At 43.7% G+C, this 17,090-nt stretch overlaps 1 protein-coding gene and 1 long non-coding RNA gene across 5 annotated transcripts in view; one reads left to right on the top strand and one right to left on the bottom strand.

Annotated features, from left to right (window-relative positions):
* Nucleotides 1-6: 6 nt before the first annotated feature.
* LOC139008649 (uncharacterized) lies at nt 7-11,734 on the top strand. Its single transcript, XR_011471174.1, has 2 exons — nt 7-601; nt 10,949-11,734. It is a non-coding gene; the product is annotated as an uncharacterized lncRNA (long non-coding RNA).
* Nucleotides 11,735-13,551: 1,817 nt separating this feature from the next.
* Nucleotides 13,552-17,090, bottom strand: part of OCLN (occludin) — a 56,236-nt gene continuing 52,697 nt past the window's right edge. For all 4 annotated transcript variants that reach the window (XM_070412132.1, XM_070412130.1, XM_070412131.1 and 1 more), the window contains exon 9: nt 13,552-16,649. In XM_070412132.1, the coding sequence (XP_070268233.1) occupies nt 16,527-16,649 (123 nt within the window). In that variant the 3' untranslated portion in view covers nt 13,552-16,526. The remainder of the gene's footprint in view (nt 16,650-17,090) is intronic.

Below are 17,090 nucleotides of genomic sequence, written 5' to 3'. Positions count from 1 at the left end.
CAGAAACGTTCCGACCGCTTCAAGTGGAGGTGGTGGGAGCCTAGCGTTCCCGGGCCGCGGCTTCTCGCAGCCGATTTCGAGTGCGGGGAGGGAGCTACTGTCCCCGCTTCCAGCTAATGAAGAGGCGAGAAAAGCATCATCCCATCTTGGAAGGTTGGAGTCTCGGTAGCCATCGATCCGGGAGCTGAGGAGCATGACTTTGCTTATTTCTAAGTGTTGGCATGCAGAACGGCAGCAGCTAAACCAGGACCTTGCTGTGCACGTTTTCAGGGACGCCTCTGCTGCTCCCGGTGTTCCTGTTAAGGAATGTTTTATTGAACACTAACTTGGGGCCTGAGACAGTTCTCACCACTGAGGACACAGCAGTGAAAAAACGGACAGAAAACCTTGGCTTCCTGGGGTTTCCTTCTATGGAGACAGTTGTCAAGAAAAACAGACTCGATGAAATGGTGATAGTGGCATCGAGTAAAATGAAGCATGAAAGGAGGAATGGGCGGCTGTATTAAATCGCGTGGTCAGAGGAATTCGCACCAGGACAGTTGAGCCACCAGCAGAATGAGAGAGGGAGTTGACCATGCTGTATTAGGGACGATCTCTCCAGGTAAAGGGAGATGCGAGCGCAAAGGTAGAAGAACATTGGCGTGTTTGAGGGACTACGTGAGCGGGGCGGGGGGGGGGGGGGGGGGGGGGGGATGGTGGCCCCAGAAATCAGAGAGGTGGGTGGCTGTGGGCCTCGTGAGAACTTCGGAGGGAGGATGGTGGCTTGAACTAGTGTAGTAGGGCAGTGCAGGGAGTGAGGAGCGGTTGGATTCACAATCTTGTCGATAGATTGGGTGTGTATTATGAGCAAGGAACCAGTGATTCCAAACTTTTTTAGTTGAGCAACCGAAAGGTTGGAGTTGCAATTGCTGAGAGGGTAGGGGATGGGTAAGATCCGTTGTTTTGGAAAAGTTGTTGGAGATGCCTGCTAGTACATATGGAATTAAGTACTAGCATTTCCCCCGCTCGAGTAATGGAGAGGCAAAGCAACCCCAGAATATTTTTTAAAAGGTTAGGCCCGCCCTAACCGGTTTGGCTCAGTGGATAGAGCGTCGGCCTGCGAACTGAAAGGTCCCAGGTTCGATTCCGGTCAAGGGCATGTACCTTGGTTGCGGGCACATCCCCAGTAGGGGGTATGCAGGAGGCAGCTGATCGATGTTTCTCTCTCATCGATGTTTCTAACTCTCTACCCCTCTCCCTTCCTCTCTGTAAAAAATCAATAAAAAATATTTTTAAAAAAATAAAAGGTTAGGCCCAGGAGAGGAAGAGCAGAAAGGAACTACAGGGTGCCCCGACCTGCAGGGCACGCATCGTGGGTACACCGCACCAAATCCTGCAAAGGAATGAGAGGATAGGAGACGCGAAGAAGTGGAGGCAAGACAAAGTTCTGATCAAGCCTCAATTTTATTCTTACAGCGGGTAGTATTTATGTTGGTGGGCAAAGGGGGGTCCATGGGATAAGCCTCTCATTAAGGATGTAACAAAGGCTCTGGAATGTCACAGCTATGCGCTTATCAGCGGAGATGTAGCAGCTTATCAGCGGAGATGTAGCAGGTTTGTGCTAAGGGTGAGGGTATGTTATCCTTTAACTCCAGGCCAAACCGGGAGTTGGCTTGGAGGGGCCATAAACCTATTATGCTGTAAACTGGAGATGTATATGTGATTTATAATGGCTCCCAACAATTCCTCCCTTACCATTTAGTTAAGGGTGGGCATTAACCGACTGGGGGAGTAGTGACCTGGTTCCTCCCATGAGATCGGCAGATCTCACCTCTGGTGGCTCTTGGTATCTTTTGGGGAGGAGAGGCAGAGCCAACAATTATATATGTATGGATACCAACCTCTATGCAAACCAGGTGTGCTCACAGAGAAATCCAGAGGCGGTCGAGAAAATTTTGATTTTCTGTTTTGACCTTCCCTTGCAGTGCTTTGCCCTGCACCCAGACGGTACCCATACCATGCCTCTATATAGAGTGTAGGTAAGCATTCCTCTGGCTTTATGCTGTCCCCGTGGGGAGGGAGCTCTGGCAATCATTATAATCACATTCTCGGTCTATAATAGCTAAACGGTGGTAGTGAACCTGAATGGGTTTGGCCAGGATGCTATCAATTTGCTGTTTGACAAAACTTGTCAGTTTCTTAAAAGCCCATGGACCAAAGGTTAATATTAACAGTAAGCTGACAAGGGGGCCAAGTGCAGGAAGCAGGTAGGGGAGTAGGCCATTGAGTCCGCTCCAAAGGGGGTTTTCGAACAGCTCTCTTCGCCTTTTAACCAGATCTTCCTGGAGTTTTCTTATCTTGTCTCGGACGATTCCAGATTTGTTGGCATAAAAACAGCAGCGTTCCTGTAGGGCTAAACATATTCCTCCCTGCTCTGCTGTAAGTAAATCTAATCCTCTTCTATTTTGTAAAACTACTTCTGCTAGGGAGTCAATTTGGTCTTGGAGATCATTGATAGTACCTGAAAGAGCCTGAACATCATTAATTAATTAATTAGATAATTTATTATAGGTATGTAATGCGGTTCCTAAACCAGCTGTGCCAGTGGCCACAGCTCCAGAGACTCCCAGTCCTATAAGTAAAGGAATAAATTGGACAGCCCGCTTACTGCGTCCAGCAATGTAATCAAGGCTGGGTAGGGGGACAGGTTCTCCCCCTGGAATGATGTCAATGTCAGGGAGAATACTAGCCTGAACACATAATCCTGTCCAGTTTAAAGGTAAAGCTGTATAGGCCATATTACCTCCACATACAAACACTCGTCCAGGAGCGGGGCAAAGGGAGGAACTGTGATTGTGAACGGGAGAGCAATTAACAAAGCTAACGAAGCCTACATCTAGATCATAACTATTATTCTGGGGGAGTTTTTGTAGGCATGAGGAAAAGTTGAATGCAACAGGTTGAGTTCTAAAGGGCAAACTGAGGGTACAATTATTACTAGAAGTGATGTTACTGATGTCATCTGGAATAACAAGGGGCATAGGTGTACCTAGGGTCATGCATAGCCAACAGTCTTCTGCAAGGGATGGATTGGAGGCATTTAAAGCACGGAGTGTGGCTTTTAAGATATCAGAGGTTTGGGTGTCTAGATCTACTCCTCGTGATTTAGGTAAGGCTAAAGGGTGATAGTGGAGGGGAGGATACATGTTTCTAATGAACTCTTCAATTTGGTTCTGAACTAGGGCTTCCCTGACTCTGTCAGTTGGTCCGCCACCATCCGATATGTGGATCGGTGCCTGTGGGGGCCAACAGACAGGTTTACCGATGGTGCCATGACAGGAGGCCTGGGCATATTTAGAATGTCCCCGACTCTGGGAATAGTCATACTCGCCTCCAAAAGAGCCGGAATAAGTCCTTTCTAGGATGGCAGTAAGTAATGTCTTTCCATCCGGGGTAGAACACTGTTGGACGGTGGAGTAGCAAGTGGAGTGCATTTGTGTAGTCATTTGGCAATCAGAGGGGCATGGGCCAGGTTTGCCATCACTGGTGGGGATGATTTTAGGTTTATTTATACATTTCCATCCCTGTGTAACTCCGCCTCCTATCGAAGGCGAAAAGGTTAAGTAGGCTGTTTTACTGCCGCAATCAGTTGATTGGGTGAATTTGGATGGGGGCGCCAATATGGTTCCGTCCTTGCAGTCACAAGGGGCTCCATAAAGTGCTTTTAGAAGTTGCTGTCTATTAGGTGGAGGCCCAAACCCACCTTGTGAAGGGGGGGGCAGAATTGCCAGGAGTAGTAGTAAGGTCACTGTCATGGTTACTGGAATTAAACAATATTAGCCCAACAAGGGCAAAAAAGTTTTCCACCGGGAATTAGGTTAGGGTTGCGTCTGCACTCCCAGAGGGCTAAGAGGAATATTAATAAAAAGCCAAAAAGGATTCCTATCCAAAAATACCAGGGTAGGGGATACCAGAGCATATCTAGGGGGGTGCTTACCTTATCTGACGGTATTAAAGGTGCCAACACCTGTGGAGAGAGAAAGAAAGATTGTTCTCAGGGATTGCTCCCCTGGAGGAGTGGATTAGTGTGGGTTAGGGGTTGATGGGTTTAACTAGACGCTCGGGTAACCATCGTGGCCCTTCTTCTTGGGTGTCATAGACACATGCAGAACCACGACCCCAAATGAGGACAGGGTCTGGACCCTGCCATTTGGCTGTCATGGGGTCCTTCCACATGACTTTAGCATATTGTTTTTTTGTTTCTGGGTGCCATAGTCTGTCTGCGGCAGATTTTCCTTCTTTGTCAAGTTGGAGAAAATTTAGGATAAATAAGGCATGAGATAAAGTATTTCGAGGAGAACCTTTAGTAGGGTAGATGTTGATGGTTTTAAGTTTATTTATGGTGTTTTTAAGGGTTTGATGAGCCCGTTCTATTATACCTTGCCCTTGGGGATTATAAGGGATTCCAGTTATATGTTTGATATTAAATTGATGACAGAAATTGTTAAATGCCTGTGAGGTATAGCCCGGTCCGTTGTCTGTTTTTATTATTTGAGGTTTTCCTATGGTAGTTAAGCATTGGAGGACATGGGCTATAACATTTCTTGAGGCTTCTCCACTGTGAAGGGAGGCAAAAATAAATCCACTATATGTGTCAATGGAGACATGTGTATATTTGAGGTTGCCGAATTCAGGGATATGTGTGATGTCCATTTGCCATATCTCATTTGGGAGTAGGCCTCTGGGATTGACTCCAAGATGCGGGAGGGGAAGAAGAGTGACACAGCCTGGGCAATTTTTGACTATTTGTCTAGCTTGTTCTCTGGTGATTTTAAAAAGGAGACGTAAAGTGTGGGCATTAACATGATGAAGATTATGATATTGTTTAGCTTTAGAGATGGGGTCTATGGTGAGGGTAAACATGAAATGGGTATTTTTATCTGCAAGGGCATTGCCCTGGGAAAGCGGACCAGGGAGGTCAGAGTGAGCTCGCAGATGTCCTACGTAAAAGGGGGCTGTTCTTGTTGTGATAAGAGCTTGGAGTCGCTGGAAGAGGGGAACTGCATTGGTGGAAGGTTTGATATGAGGTACTGTTTCTAAGAGGGGTACAGAGAAGGCAACGTAGGCACTATCAGTAAAAAGATTAAAAGGGGTGTTGGGTAGTTTTGTGAATACCTGTAGAATGGCATATAATTCAACAAGTTGGGCGGATTTAAAGGGGGCTGAAATTGTATAGCTTTGATTGTCAATTATATAAGCAGCTGTACCGTTAGAGGACCCATCTGTAAATACAAGGGATGCTTGATTAAGGGGTGTTTTTGAAGTGATTTTTGGAAATATAAAGGGATGTAAGCGAGAAAAATGAATTAATTTATGGGGGGGATAATGGTTGTCAACCTGTCCTTGAAATGAGGAGAGGGAGATGGCCCAATCGTCTTCATTTTGTGTGAGCCAGTTTATTTGATCCTTAGTATAGGGGAGAATGAGTTTGTCAGGGTCTTTACCAAAATGTTGTCGGCTCTTCTCTCTGCCTAACCTCAGGAGAAGGGCAACTAGGGTAGGATATGGAACGAGAACTTTGGAAGGGGAAGCAGGTAGATGAATCCATAAAAGGGGGTTTTCTTGCCAGAGGACCCCCGTGGGAGTATGGGGTGTTGCACAAATGATAAAGGAGAAGGGTTTATTATATGAAATGCATGTTATTTGTTGTTGTTGGATGGCTGAATTAATGATGTGGAGAGCCTCCTTCGCCTCTGAGGACAGCGTACGGGGGGATAAGGGGTCTGGATCTCCCTGCAATATGTCAAAAAGGGGTTTAAGATCATTGGTTGTAAGTTTTAGATAGGGTCTGAGCCAGTTAATATCACCTAGGAATTTTTGGAAATCATTGAGAGTATGTAGATGTGAAGTTTTTAATTCAATTTTCTGGGTAGTAATATTATTGGAATTTAATTCAAAGCCAAGATAGTAGTAAGGATCTTTGAGTTGTATTTTGTTGGGGGCGATTTGCAGTCCAAAAGAGGCGAGTCGGTGTGTTAACTCCTGGCTACATTTGAGTACCTCAGAGGTGGATGCTCCTGCTAAGAGGATATCATCCATATAGTGAATAATATAGATCGAGGGCCATCGTTCCCTGAGAGGGTCTACGGCTTGGGCAACAAATTTCTGGCATAGTGTAGGACTATTTGCCATGCCTTGGGGAAGGACTTTCCATTGGTATCGTTGCATTGGGCCTTTAAAGTTGGTAACTGGGAGGCTAAATGCAAAGCGTTCTCTATCCTGGGGGTGAAGGGGAATGGTAAAAAAACAATCCTTGAGATCAATGATTATTTTGAAATGATTAGCTGGAATGGCGATGGGAGAGGGGAGACCAGGCTGAAGGGCTCCCATTGTATACATGGTTTTATTTATTTCTCTAAGATCTTGAAGGAGTCTCCACGCCCCGCTTTTCTTTTTGATTATGAAAATGGGGGTGTTCCAGGGAGAGATAGTAGCCTCTAGATGTCCAGCAGCCAGCTGTTCCTGTACTAACTTAGTGGCAGCTGAAAGTTTTTCATTTGTTAAAGGCCATTGATCTACCCATACAGGAGAGTCAGATTTCCATTTAATTTTATCTGCATGGGGTACAGGAAAGTCAATGGCCGCTAAACAAAATTTTGGTTTCCTATACCTGAACGGTCAATTTTTTGAGTGGCTAATATGGGATGTCTGATACCTTGGCTATATTTACCGAGTCCTTGCCCGGGGAGAAAACCTTGATTAAGCATTTGCTGGGTGACGACTTCATTTGGGCTGCACATAATGAGTTTTAATTGGGACAGAATATCGCGGCCCCATAGATTGACTGGAAGATTGGGTATAATGTAGGGCTGAACTTCTCCTGAGTTTCCCTCGTTATCGGTCCATGTTAGGATTTTTGAGCTCTGTTTAGGATTAGTGGACTGGCCAATGCCTTTGAGATGGGTTATTGTACTAGTGGTGGGCCATGACTCCGGCCAGAGATGGGCTGCAATGACGGTAGCGTCTGCTCCTGTATCTATTAAGCCTTGAAAAGCTTTTCCATCAAGTTTTAGGGTAAGTAAAGGTCTCTCAGGAGTGATTTGTTGGACCCAATAGATATCAGAGGATCCGAAGGCTGACTCTAATCTTGGGAACTGAACGGTACTTTTCGAGGTAGAATCAAGGGGGAGTAGTATTAGTTGGGCTATTCTCTGTCCTTTTAGAATGGTGACAGGTCCTAGCGGGGCTGAGGCTAGGAGGGTTATTTGTCCTGTATAGTCATTGTCAATGACTCCAGGGGTGATATGAAGTCCAGCTAGAGTGGAACTACCGCGTCCTAATACGAGACCAAATGTGCCAGAGGGTAGGGGCCCATATGTCAGTGTGGGAACAAGTTGAACTCCTTGGTCGGGAATCAATATTGTGTTGGAGGCGGAACAGAGGTCCAATCCTGCACTGCCTGGCGTGGCGCGGCAGAGGGCGCCGACACCTGGGCGGGGAGAATTTGATTCTGGGTTTGAGGGACAAACCTGATAGCTCCCTGGTTGTGTCCCGATGGAGGGGCCAGGGGCTGGCCCCTCTGGGAGTTTCCCTGCTTCTGAGGAATGGGGTTGCCATCTATGTCTGTCTTGGAACGACATTCATTCGCCCAGTGTTTGCCACGTCTGCACTTAGGGCAGATTGAAGATGGTGGCGGCCTGGTTTGTTTGCCTGTAGGGCAGTCGCGAGAGAAATGTCCGGGCTGTTTGCAATTAAAGCAAGTCTTTTCTTGTTTAGGTTTGGTGTAATCCTTGAGGGCAGCTCCTATGGCTAAACCTATGGCGTGTGAGGTGCCAATGCCTGAACAGAGTTTGATGTAATCTGAGAGGCTACCACAGCGGTGGGGTCTGATGGTCTCTTGACAAGATGGGTTAGCATTTTCATATGCAAGATGTTTAATAAAGGCACTTTCCGTCTCTCCTTCACCAACTAATCGCTCAGCGGCATCAGTTAAGCGGCTGATGAAATCGCTATAAGGTTCATCAGGACCCTGTCGGATTTTAGCTAAGGAAGTAGTGGCAGATCCCTTAGGGGGAAGACGGCGCCAAGCTTTCAGGCCAGCGTTTTGAATCTGGGCTAATAAGCCGGGAGGAAAAGCGGCTTGTGCCTCGTTGGTATCATAAGGGCTTCGGCCGAGTAATTTGTCTCGCGTCCATGAACGGGAAGTCCTACTTTCACTATTGCGTTGAGCAGTCTCTCTACAGTTTTCTACGAATTCTGTTCGCCAAAGAACATAGTCACCTCCCGATAGAGTAGCTCGAGCTAAGGAGAGCCAGTCATTAGGTATAAGCCAGCGATCACTCAAGCTTTCAAGTAAGGCCAGAGTGAAGGGGGCAGTAGGCCCGTAACTACTAACGGCCGCTTTTAAATCTTTGAGATGTTTAAGGTTGAGGCGACGGTATTTCTGAGCGGTGGTTTGATTTGAGGCAGATGTGGGGTCCTCTGTATCGGAGCCCTCGTCGGCCGAATCGTGGCCTTGGTCCTGGCTGTGGGGATCGGGGGGACTGCTCTCTGAGGGATTTTCCTCTTCCTCTATGTCTTCAGGGGGTTGGGAATTTTGGCTACGGGTAACTGGGAAAGCATGGACAAGGGGTTTAGATTTAGAGTTTTTAGGGGTTTTTGTTTGAGAGGTGGTGAGGGTGAGATTGGTGAGTTCAGCCTCAAGGGCCTGGAGTTCTTTAATGAGTTGGACATGTTCGCGCTTTTGATGAAGGATATCTTTTAAGGAGGAGATTTCTTGGGTGAGAGAGATTTTAGCTTTGCGGACATGGTCAGAGTAAGAAGGGGAATTAGGAAAGGGCTCAAGAATTGGAGCTAAGAAAGGAGTACTGTGGGAAGGAGGAGGTATGTAAGGAGGGGGTTTAAATGAAGGGGCAGAGGGGGCAGACGTTAAGCGTGGGAAAGGGACGTCCTCATGGTGATAACGAGCCGCAGCTTTATCAAGGGTTTCCTGATCTTTAGGTGAAAGGGCATTATCCTGCGGTCCTTGGGTAAGGGGAGTTAGGGAGGGGTAAAGTTTCTGTGTAAGAGTGTTTGGTTTAGAAGGAGGATCTGAGCATTTTTTATCAGGGATTTCCTCCGGAGGACTAGGCTTAAGATCCTCAGGCATGTCAACACAGACGGAGGGACAAGCGGAGGAAGGACGGGATGAGTCCCGAAGGACGCTCTCGCCTGTGACAATTAGTTGTTTAACGTCTGAGTCATGGGAGTGGACTTTAAGGACATCATTAATCAAATTCCAATAACTGAAAACAGGGACAGGGATTTTTTCAGGGCCAAAAACCCGATAATAATCCTGTAAGGCCTCGCCTACACGCTTCCAACATCTAATATCAATAGTACCCTCGAGAGGGAACCAGGGACAGAGATCAGTAATAAAAGTAAAGAAGCTTTTTAAATCTTTCTTTCTAACCCTAAATCCTCGCGCCTTGAGGGACTCCTTGAGTCCTTTAAGAAACAGATCATGAGAGCTCAGAGCCTGACCCATGTCTTAGCCTCTTCCACGTAAGCCTCCGGGACGTATAAACCCCGTGCCAGGTCAGCCCAGGAGTCGACAAGGAGACGAACCAGCGAGGAAGATGCCAACCGCCACCTCAAAAGAGAGGCCCCTGTTCACGTGTCATAGGTCTGGATGTTGAAATTCTCTGCTGAGACTACTTCAGTCCTGTTTATGCCACAGGTGTGTTTTCCTACGTAAGCAACCGGTTGGTATAATCCGCCAACTCGGACCCCTAGATCAGAGCTCCCCAGATCGAAACTTGTTTTCAAGTGCCCTCCTCGGAGCTGTTTTTGCAGCCCACTCCTCCTACGTAAACAGCCGGTTGGTATAACCCGCCAACTCGGACCCTTGTGAGGCAGGTAACCTGCTAGGACCCTCAGGCATTCACCAGTCGGGAGTCAGGCACCCCATGAGTGCTCACAAGGTGGACGGCTTGCGTTTTAAAGTAGGCAAGGAGTTTTCCCGGAGTAACACTGACACAAGTTCGGTCTAGTTTACTTCTAATTTTGGGTGGACGGTTTAAGCTTTAAAGTAGGCAAAAACACTTACTTCAGAGTCTCAGCTGGAGTCCCCACTTTCTCAGAAAGACCACTAAGACAAGGTGAACGCAGGGTTTTTGGAAGGAGTCAACCACGTGGAACGAAACCAAGGGACAAGCCTGAGTGATTCGGAGTTCTCTCCACCGAAATCGGGTACCTTTCACTCTTCCCCGAAACGACAAGAGAGTGCTCAAAGTGGACTAGAGGCAGGAGACAAGGGGGGAGGCAATGAGGAAAGAGAATGCCTATCCAAAATAAATGCGTTCACTTACCAAAGCGACAGGTCTGACTCGCAGAGCGGGTAAGCAGAGCGGCGACCAGGGAAAAAGCAGGCTGACTCACAGGGCGATCCCAGTGGCGCCAAGGGGACGTCCGGCCGGACAAAAGGTGAACGTTCCTGAGGAGGATTGGAGAGCGGAGACCGCGTTGGGCGCCAGTTTATGCCCCGACCTGCAGGGCACGCATCGTGGGTACACCGCACCAAATCCTGCAAAGGAATGAGAGGATAGGAGACGCGAAGAAGTGGAGGCAAGACAAAGTTCTGATCAAGCCTCAATTTTATTCTTACAGCGGGTAGTATTTATGTTGGTGGGCAAAGGGGGGTCCATGGGATAAGCCTCTCATTAAGGATGTAACAAAGGCTCTGGAATGTCACAGCTATGCGCTTATCAGCGGAGATGTAGCAGCTTATCAGCGGAGATGTAGCAGGTTTGTGCTAAGGGTGAGGGTATGTTATCCTTTAACTCCAGGCCAAACCGGGAGTTGGCTTGGAGGGGCCATAAACCTATTATGCTGTAAACTGGAGATGTATATGTGATTTATAATGGCTCCCAACAACAGGGTCTGGCGCTGCTTTGCTTCCCCATTAGCATATGCTTCCCCTTCGTTACAGGTATTGCTTTATTGGCACCAACATTATTTCCCCATGTGTTCTACTCCCTCAAAAACAAACAGAAGCCATCCTGCGTAGTAGTGGAATGAACAGACCTGGCATTAATATCAGGCTCTGCCTGACTAGCTGGGTGGGACCTCAAGCAAGTCACCTATAAAATGAGGATACCTCCACCTACTCTACAGGTTTATACATCACTAGTGGCAACTCCGTAACCAGAAGATGAGGTCTTACTGTCTTTAAAAGGGCGAGGGGAAATCAGTGTTGATGATTTTTCCCAAAGTGCCAGTCACCTTCCATCTTTGCCTCCCTGACATCTTTGACTCCTCTACAGGACTCACTCCAACACCACACTTTTCCCTTTCCCTTCCTCCCTTCCTCCCTCCCTTCCCTCTATAAACGCCATGCTTTCTTCTTTTTTTTTCTTCCTTCCATTCTGCTGGACCATCCTATTCCAAGATGGGATGCATTCCTAACAGCCACAATCCCAAGCTCCAAGTTTCTCACTTAGGTTTACCACCCTAGAAACTTTCTAATGGAAAATCGGGGGAAAAACAGAGGGCTCTCCAATAAATTTAAGTTAAAGCATATTCGTGGAGAGAAGCCTGAATCATTCAGACTTTTAGCAACTATAAAGTTTACTCTCCTCCGTACAGATTGTAGTTTTAGACTGTGAGTCAAGTAGGAATGGTACTAAAGCAAAGCTAACCGAAATATGCATAAATCCACAATTATGACCCAATATTCTAATCGTGTACCAAGTAGTATAATAAATGCTCTCTTCTAGCCAAATGTTCCAACTTGTAAAACTAAGGGACAACTATAAAGAATGGAACGGTTTGTTCTTTGCCCGTCGGTGGTTGGACACGATCCACAGTTAGGAAATTCATGAACAGCTCAACCAGTGGAATCAAGCCGATATTCAAAGTGTGCAACCTCAAAGACTGGGAGAGGTGAACCTGCCTATTCCAGTACCTTTAGATGGAACGTAAATCATTCAAGAGACTCATTAAACACCTCCAGAATTTCTTACAACAGTACCTAGTAATCCTTATCTTGATATGTAAACTCTATTCTTTTAAGCATTTGTTCATCATTTATGAAGTCACAGTGCCAAGCCTAATGCAGTTATGTCTACAATTCAGAATTTAACCTGCACCCAACACATATGAAGTACATAGGGAATTGGGATAATACATAAACTTTTAAGACACAATTTGTTTTTTAAAAAGTCGTTTCAAATTTCACCTTCCAGCTTTGGGAAATAGATGTAACTGGCCATATTTTTTATTTACTTTCTGACAAGGACTGGTCTAAGTTACACATTAACTACCTTCATTTAACTAGATTAGGTACAGATATCTTTCAAATAAGCAAAATGAGACACAGGAAGGCTAAGTAATTTGCCCAAGGTCACACATAAACACAGTAATTGCTGGAGGGCAAAGCAAGACCACTTGCAGGAAAGAGCAAGCAGGCTCTTTGGCAGTAACTAAAGATGTTTTAGGAACACCCTTCCAGTGTGTGCATGCACCGCCGCCCCCCCCCCCCCCCCCCCCCCCCCGCTTACATAGTTCTGTGTGCATGTTCTTTTTCTAACTCCAAAGTGGCATTAATTTTAACACAGTGTTTTCAAAAAACTACACGATACTTGGACATTTTATTCATGAAAACTAGTCCCTTTAGGTCACATTGGTTCTCAACCTGTGGGTCACAACCCCTTTGGCAGTCGAACGACCCTTTCACAGGGATCGCCTAAGACCATCCTGCGTATCAGATATTTACATTACGATTCATAACAGTAGCAACATTACAGTTATGAAGTAGCAACGAAAATAATTTTATGGTTGGGTCACAACATGAGGAACTGTATTTAAAGGGCCAGAAGGTTGAGAACCACTGCTTTAGGAGAAATGTTAACAATATGAAACACAGGAGGGATGAGATCACCTTCCATCTAATTTATTTGTGCTTTCATACAAGAAGTTATATGGTGAGTGTAAGCAGAACCATGAGCTGCCAGGAGATTGAGTTTGAATTCTTATTTCTATGGCTGAGCCTTTAAAATGTCCAGTTGAGATACTTCCAATCCCAATGCTGAAAAAGGACGAGTGTGTTTATGTTAGGGAACTCCCCCACCCGCTCCCCAGCCAACTGAATCTAAGATCCCTGCAACCATGACTAAAGAATTCTTCTGCCCTGACCCTTTATACATGCATGCCCCCCCATTCAGGTCGTTATAGAAACCTCAGATATTTATATGAAAACATTTCACATTATTATAAGTACTTAAAATGCAGTCAAAATTAAAAAGGACAGAGCAACTCCACCTTATCCAACCCATTAATTCATTAAGAAAATCAAGCTAGAGTGGGAGTATAGAACCTCATAATCAAAGATTCCTAGTTTAGTCACTTGATAGAATGTGACAATGGACCAGTGAATCCATCAGATCATTACTTTCCTGTAAAATGAGAAATGGTTGCAAGTCGATAGAACTGCTGTAAGAAATAAAATATTTTGTGTATGTATGCGTGTATATAGAATGTAACTTTTACTATAAATACTAAGAGTTAAATTTATTTCAAAAAATACAAAGCATATGTGACAAAACTAACACCTTTTATTTCTGGGTGGTGGGTACAGGTATGTTTATAGTTTTCAATATTTCTTTAAATTTTTCAAAATAAATAAAAATGTTGATGTCATCTAGTTTTAATACAAAACACACATGTAAGAAAATCTTATGCAGTGAACCTTTATCAAATAGACCACATGCTTTCACAACAAGACCTTGAACAAATATATGCAGACATAAGAATCACAGGTCAGAGATGGAAGAGACCTCAGAAATCAAATCTAAACCTCTTGCTTTCCAGACTAGGAAACTGCTTGAGTGGCTTTTCAAAGTTATAGCCAGCTAGTTAATGTCAATCCCATCAGAAACGCCCTGATGCTGGCTCCTGAAGTGGTCTGTAGTAAGTACCACATTTTCAAAATGATTTTGTTTTTGTATTTCAAAGTCCAATTTTATGGCACAATTTTACAACGCAAACTTACGCTATTTGATTTTCTGTATTCAGCTGAATTGGTTTTGTCAGAACACTGGCAAGCTTGCCTTCATAAATTAATTACATTGACTTCCAAGCACAAAATTTTAGCACACATAAAAATCAGTTAAGTGGCTCAAGAGAGTCCTTACCATTTGATGTGAGCCCAACAGGTATGAAAAGCATAGACTATTATCTTTACTCATATATGTAAAACACCTGGAAAATTAAGAATTTCTTCAATTTGAAGAAATGAATCAGTGTTATAATGGAAACATTACTTAAAAGTTTATTTTGGGGCCCTGGCAGGAGAGTCAGTTGGTTAGAGTGTTGTCCCAATATGTGAAGGTTGTGGGTTTGACCCAGGTCAGGGCACAAACAAGAAGCAACCAATGAATGCATGAATGGATGGAGCAACGAGTTGATGTTTCTCTCTCTCTCTAAAAATGAGTAATAAAAAAAGTTTATCTTTGGAAAATGATTCAGACTGGTATTTAAAAAATGACATACTTGTATATGAAAAGGGGGCTCTGTAATAAATCTGAAAAGTCCAAGGCTGATCATAAATTCCTGTGCTGATTATGGTGGGTAGTCACCCCCCAGGCATATAACTTCTTCAGTAAAAGGTTTATCTTTGCCTTACATAAGCCCTGTCCATTGTTCTTGTGCTTCTTGGTTAACACACCTTTAAAATACCAGGGTATTCCTCTTTTTCAGACTCCTCTGAGGCATAACCACCTTCAAGAGAGCACATCATTTTTCTTGTAATACAGTCCCTACCTTGCTTTCTCCGACCTTCATGTAATCTTCCTTATTTCCAAATATACAAATGAAACAGCAAACCTGTAATTCTTGGAGCATTTGAGATCTTGCTTCCTGACATGTTGTCAAAACATTTGGCTCAAATAAACTCCTTTAAAAATCGCATATATGCATAGCCCATGGACATGGACAGTAATTTGGTAAAGGCCAAGGAAGGGAGAGGCCGGGGAGGGTGGCGGTGGGCAAAAGGTGGGAAGGGGGACTCCTGCAATAGTGTCATTAAAAATTTTTAAATAAATCTCTACAGGTACGTTGACATACTTAAATGTTTGAATTGCAGACTAATGATTAATTTACACAGGGGTCCTCAAACTACGGCCCGCGGGCCACATGCAAATACAAATATTGTATTTGTTCCCGTTTTGTTTTTTTACTTCAAAATAAGATATGTGCAGTGTGCATAGGAATATGTTCATAGTTTTTTTTTAATCTATAGTCCGGCCCTCCAACTGTCTGAGGGAGTGAACTGGCCCCCTGTTTAAAAAGTTTGAGGACCCCTGATTTACAGATTCTTCAAAATATTTCCACAAAAACAGAGTTCTAAATTGGGGGGATAATTACAATCAACTTGGCTAGTGACATGCCCAGTATTATCAGCTAGTTTTACTTTACTAATAAAAATCTGAATGAAAAGAAAGTGCTGAGATTTAAGGGCAGACGAATCGGCTTCCTTATTAACAGATTGGGAAACAAGCAACCAGCAGAACACCCAAAAGAGTTTAAAACAGTAACAGATATAATTGCTGAGTGTAGTTTTGCAAAGCTTAAAATTAACAGCACTAATGACATCAAACAGGTATATTATAGAAAGAAAACACCTGGTTTAATACCTTATAAAATATGTACAGAACTTGAACATTCCTGTAAGATACATTTCAAGTCACAACTGAATTATAAATGTAATCAGGTACTCTAATGTAATGAAAGCGCCTAGTTGGTTAAAGAAAAAAAAAAAAAGCATGTAAACCATAAAAGATTACGAAGTATTTTAAAATACACAATAAAATTCTAGCTAGTGGTTTTAAATTTTGATTTTTAAAAAGTAAATACATATTTACAATCTTTAAATTTCACAATGTGTTACTTTTGTATGGTCTTTATTACCAAGATAACATAAAACAATAAAAAGCTCTTTTAACCATTTACACACAGAAAAAAAAATCAGTAGGAAAGTTGGTAGAATGTAATATCCGTAGTAGCTACAATATGAATGGTTAGGGACTTCATTAATGGAGTCATAAAACAGACTTAACCAAAACTGCAAGCTAGGAAACAAGTGGTTTCACTTCACTGCAGAGACCCAGTTTCCTTCTCTGAAAAGGAACCATTATAAATAACAGTTACATGAAGGGAGGATTCTGGGAGGATTCAATGAGATTACCTATTGGAACTAATGAAGCACTAAGAGATGACTGCCTAGGGCGTGAAAGTTCACAGCACAGTACACTCAGCAACCTTCCTGAAAAGGTTTAAAAACCTCAAACAACAGTTCTTAATATCAGAACCAGTGTTTACAGCATAAATCCTTAATTGGAGTGTTCAGCACAGTTGATTATCAAAAGCTATTTATAAAATGCTTCAATACCAATGATATGAAAGCTACCAAAACTCTGTAATGATCACAAAGGTTTGGCCTCTCTGGTTAGAGTCCAAAGTCATTTTGCATGCTGACACCACTGCCGAGATGTCGGATTCTTCTCCATCACTCAGACAATCTGGAATTTGCTTTCCGTTTTCCCTCGGTCATAATCTCCAACCATCCTCTTGATGTGGGACAACTTACTCTTCAACTGCTTGCAATAATTCCTCTTATTTTTGTAATTTGCAGACTAAAAAGGAAAAAAATGAATCAGGTAAATTTAACAAAATAAAAATGAGTTATGTGCAGCTGCTGGGAAAGCAGAGATCAATCAAAAAAGGGGACTATTAGTCATCAGAATTGTTGGGAGTGTTAAATGATGTAACATACATAAGGCGCCTGGCAGTATCTCAAGCCAGATAGGCAGCTGATTCTCTTTGCTGAACAAAATCTTCTAACCTGAGTTTTCAAAACGATACATGAATTTCTAATGATTTGTAAAGTGACAAAAAAAAAAAAAATACCTATTGGCCTTTTTGATAACATACATAGCCTAAAAATTTAGTAAAACAACAAACTAGTGATACCAGTTTGGGAAAAGGGGACTGGATTAATGATGAATGAGAAAGGAAACTTACTATACATGCTTTTAAACTCTTGCATTTAAAATCATGATGTTTTGTAATTTTTA

This window comes from Myotis yumanensis, unplaced genomic scaffold (assembly GCF_028538775.1).
Source record: "Myotis yumanensis isolate MYYU_CA2020_CCGP unplaced genomic scaffold, mMyoYum1.0.hap1 SCAF_4, whole genome shotgun sequence".
NCBI classification, from domain to species: domain Eukaryota; kingdom Metazoa; phylum Chordata; class Mammalia; order Chiroptera; family Vespertilionidae; genus Myotis; species Myotis yumanensis.
Note: the sequence above shows the minus strand (reverse complement) of the source record. Positions and strands in the feature narration are given on the sequence as shown.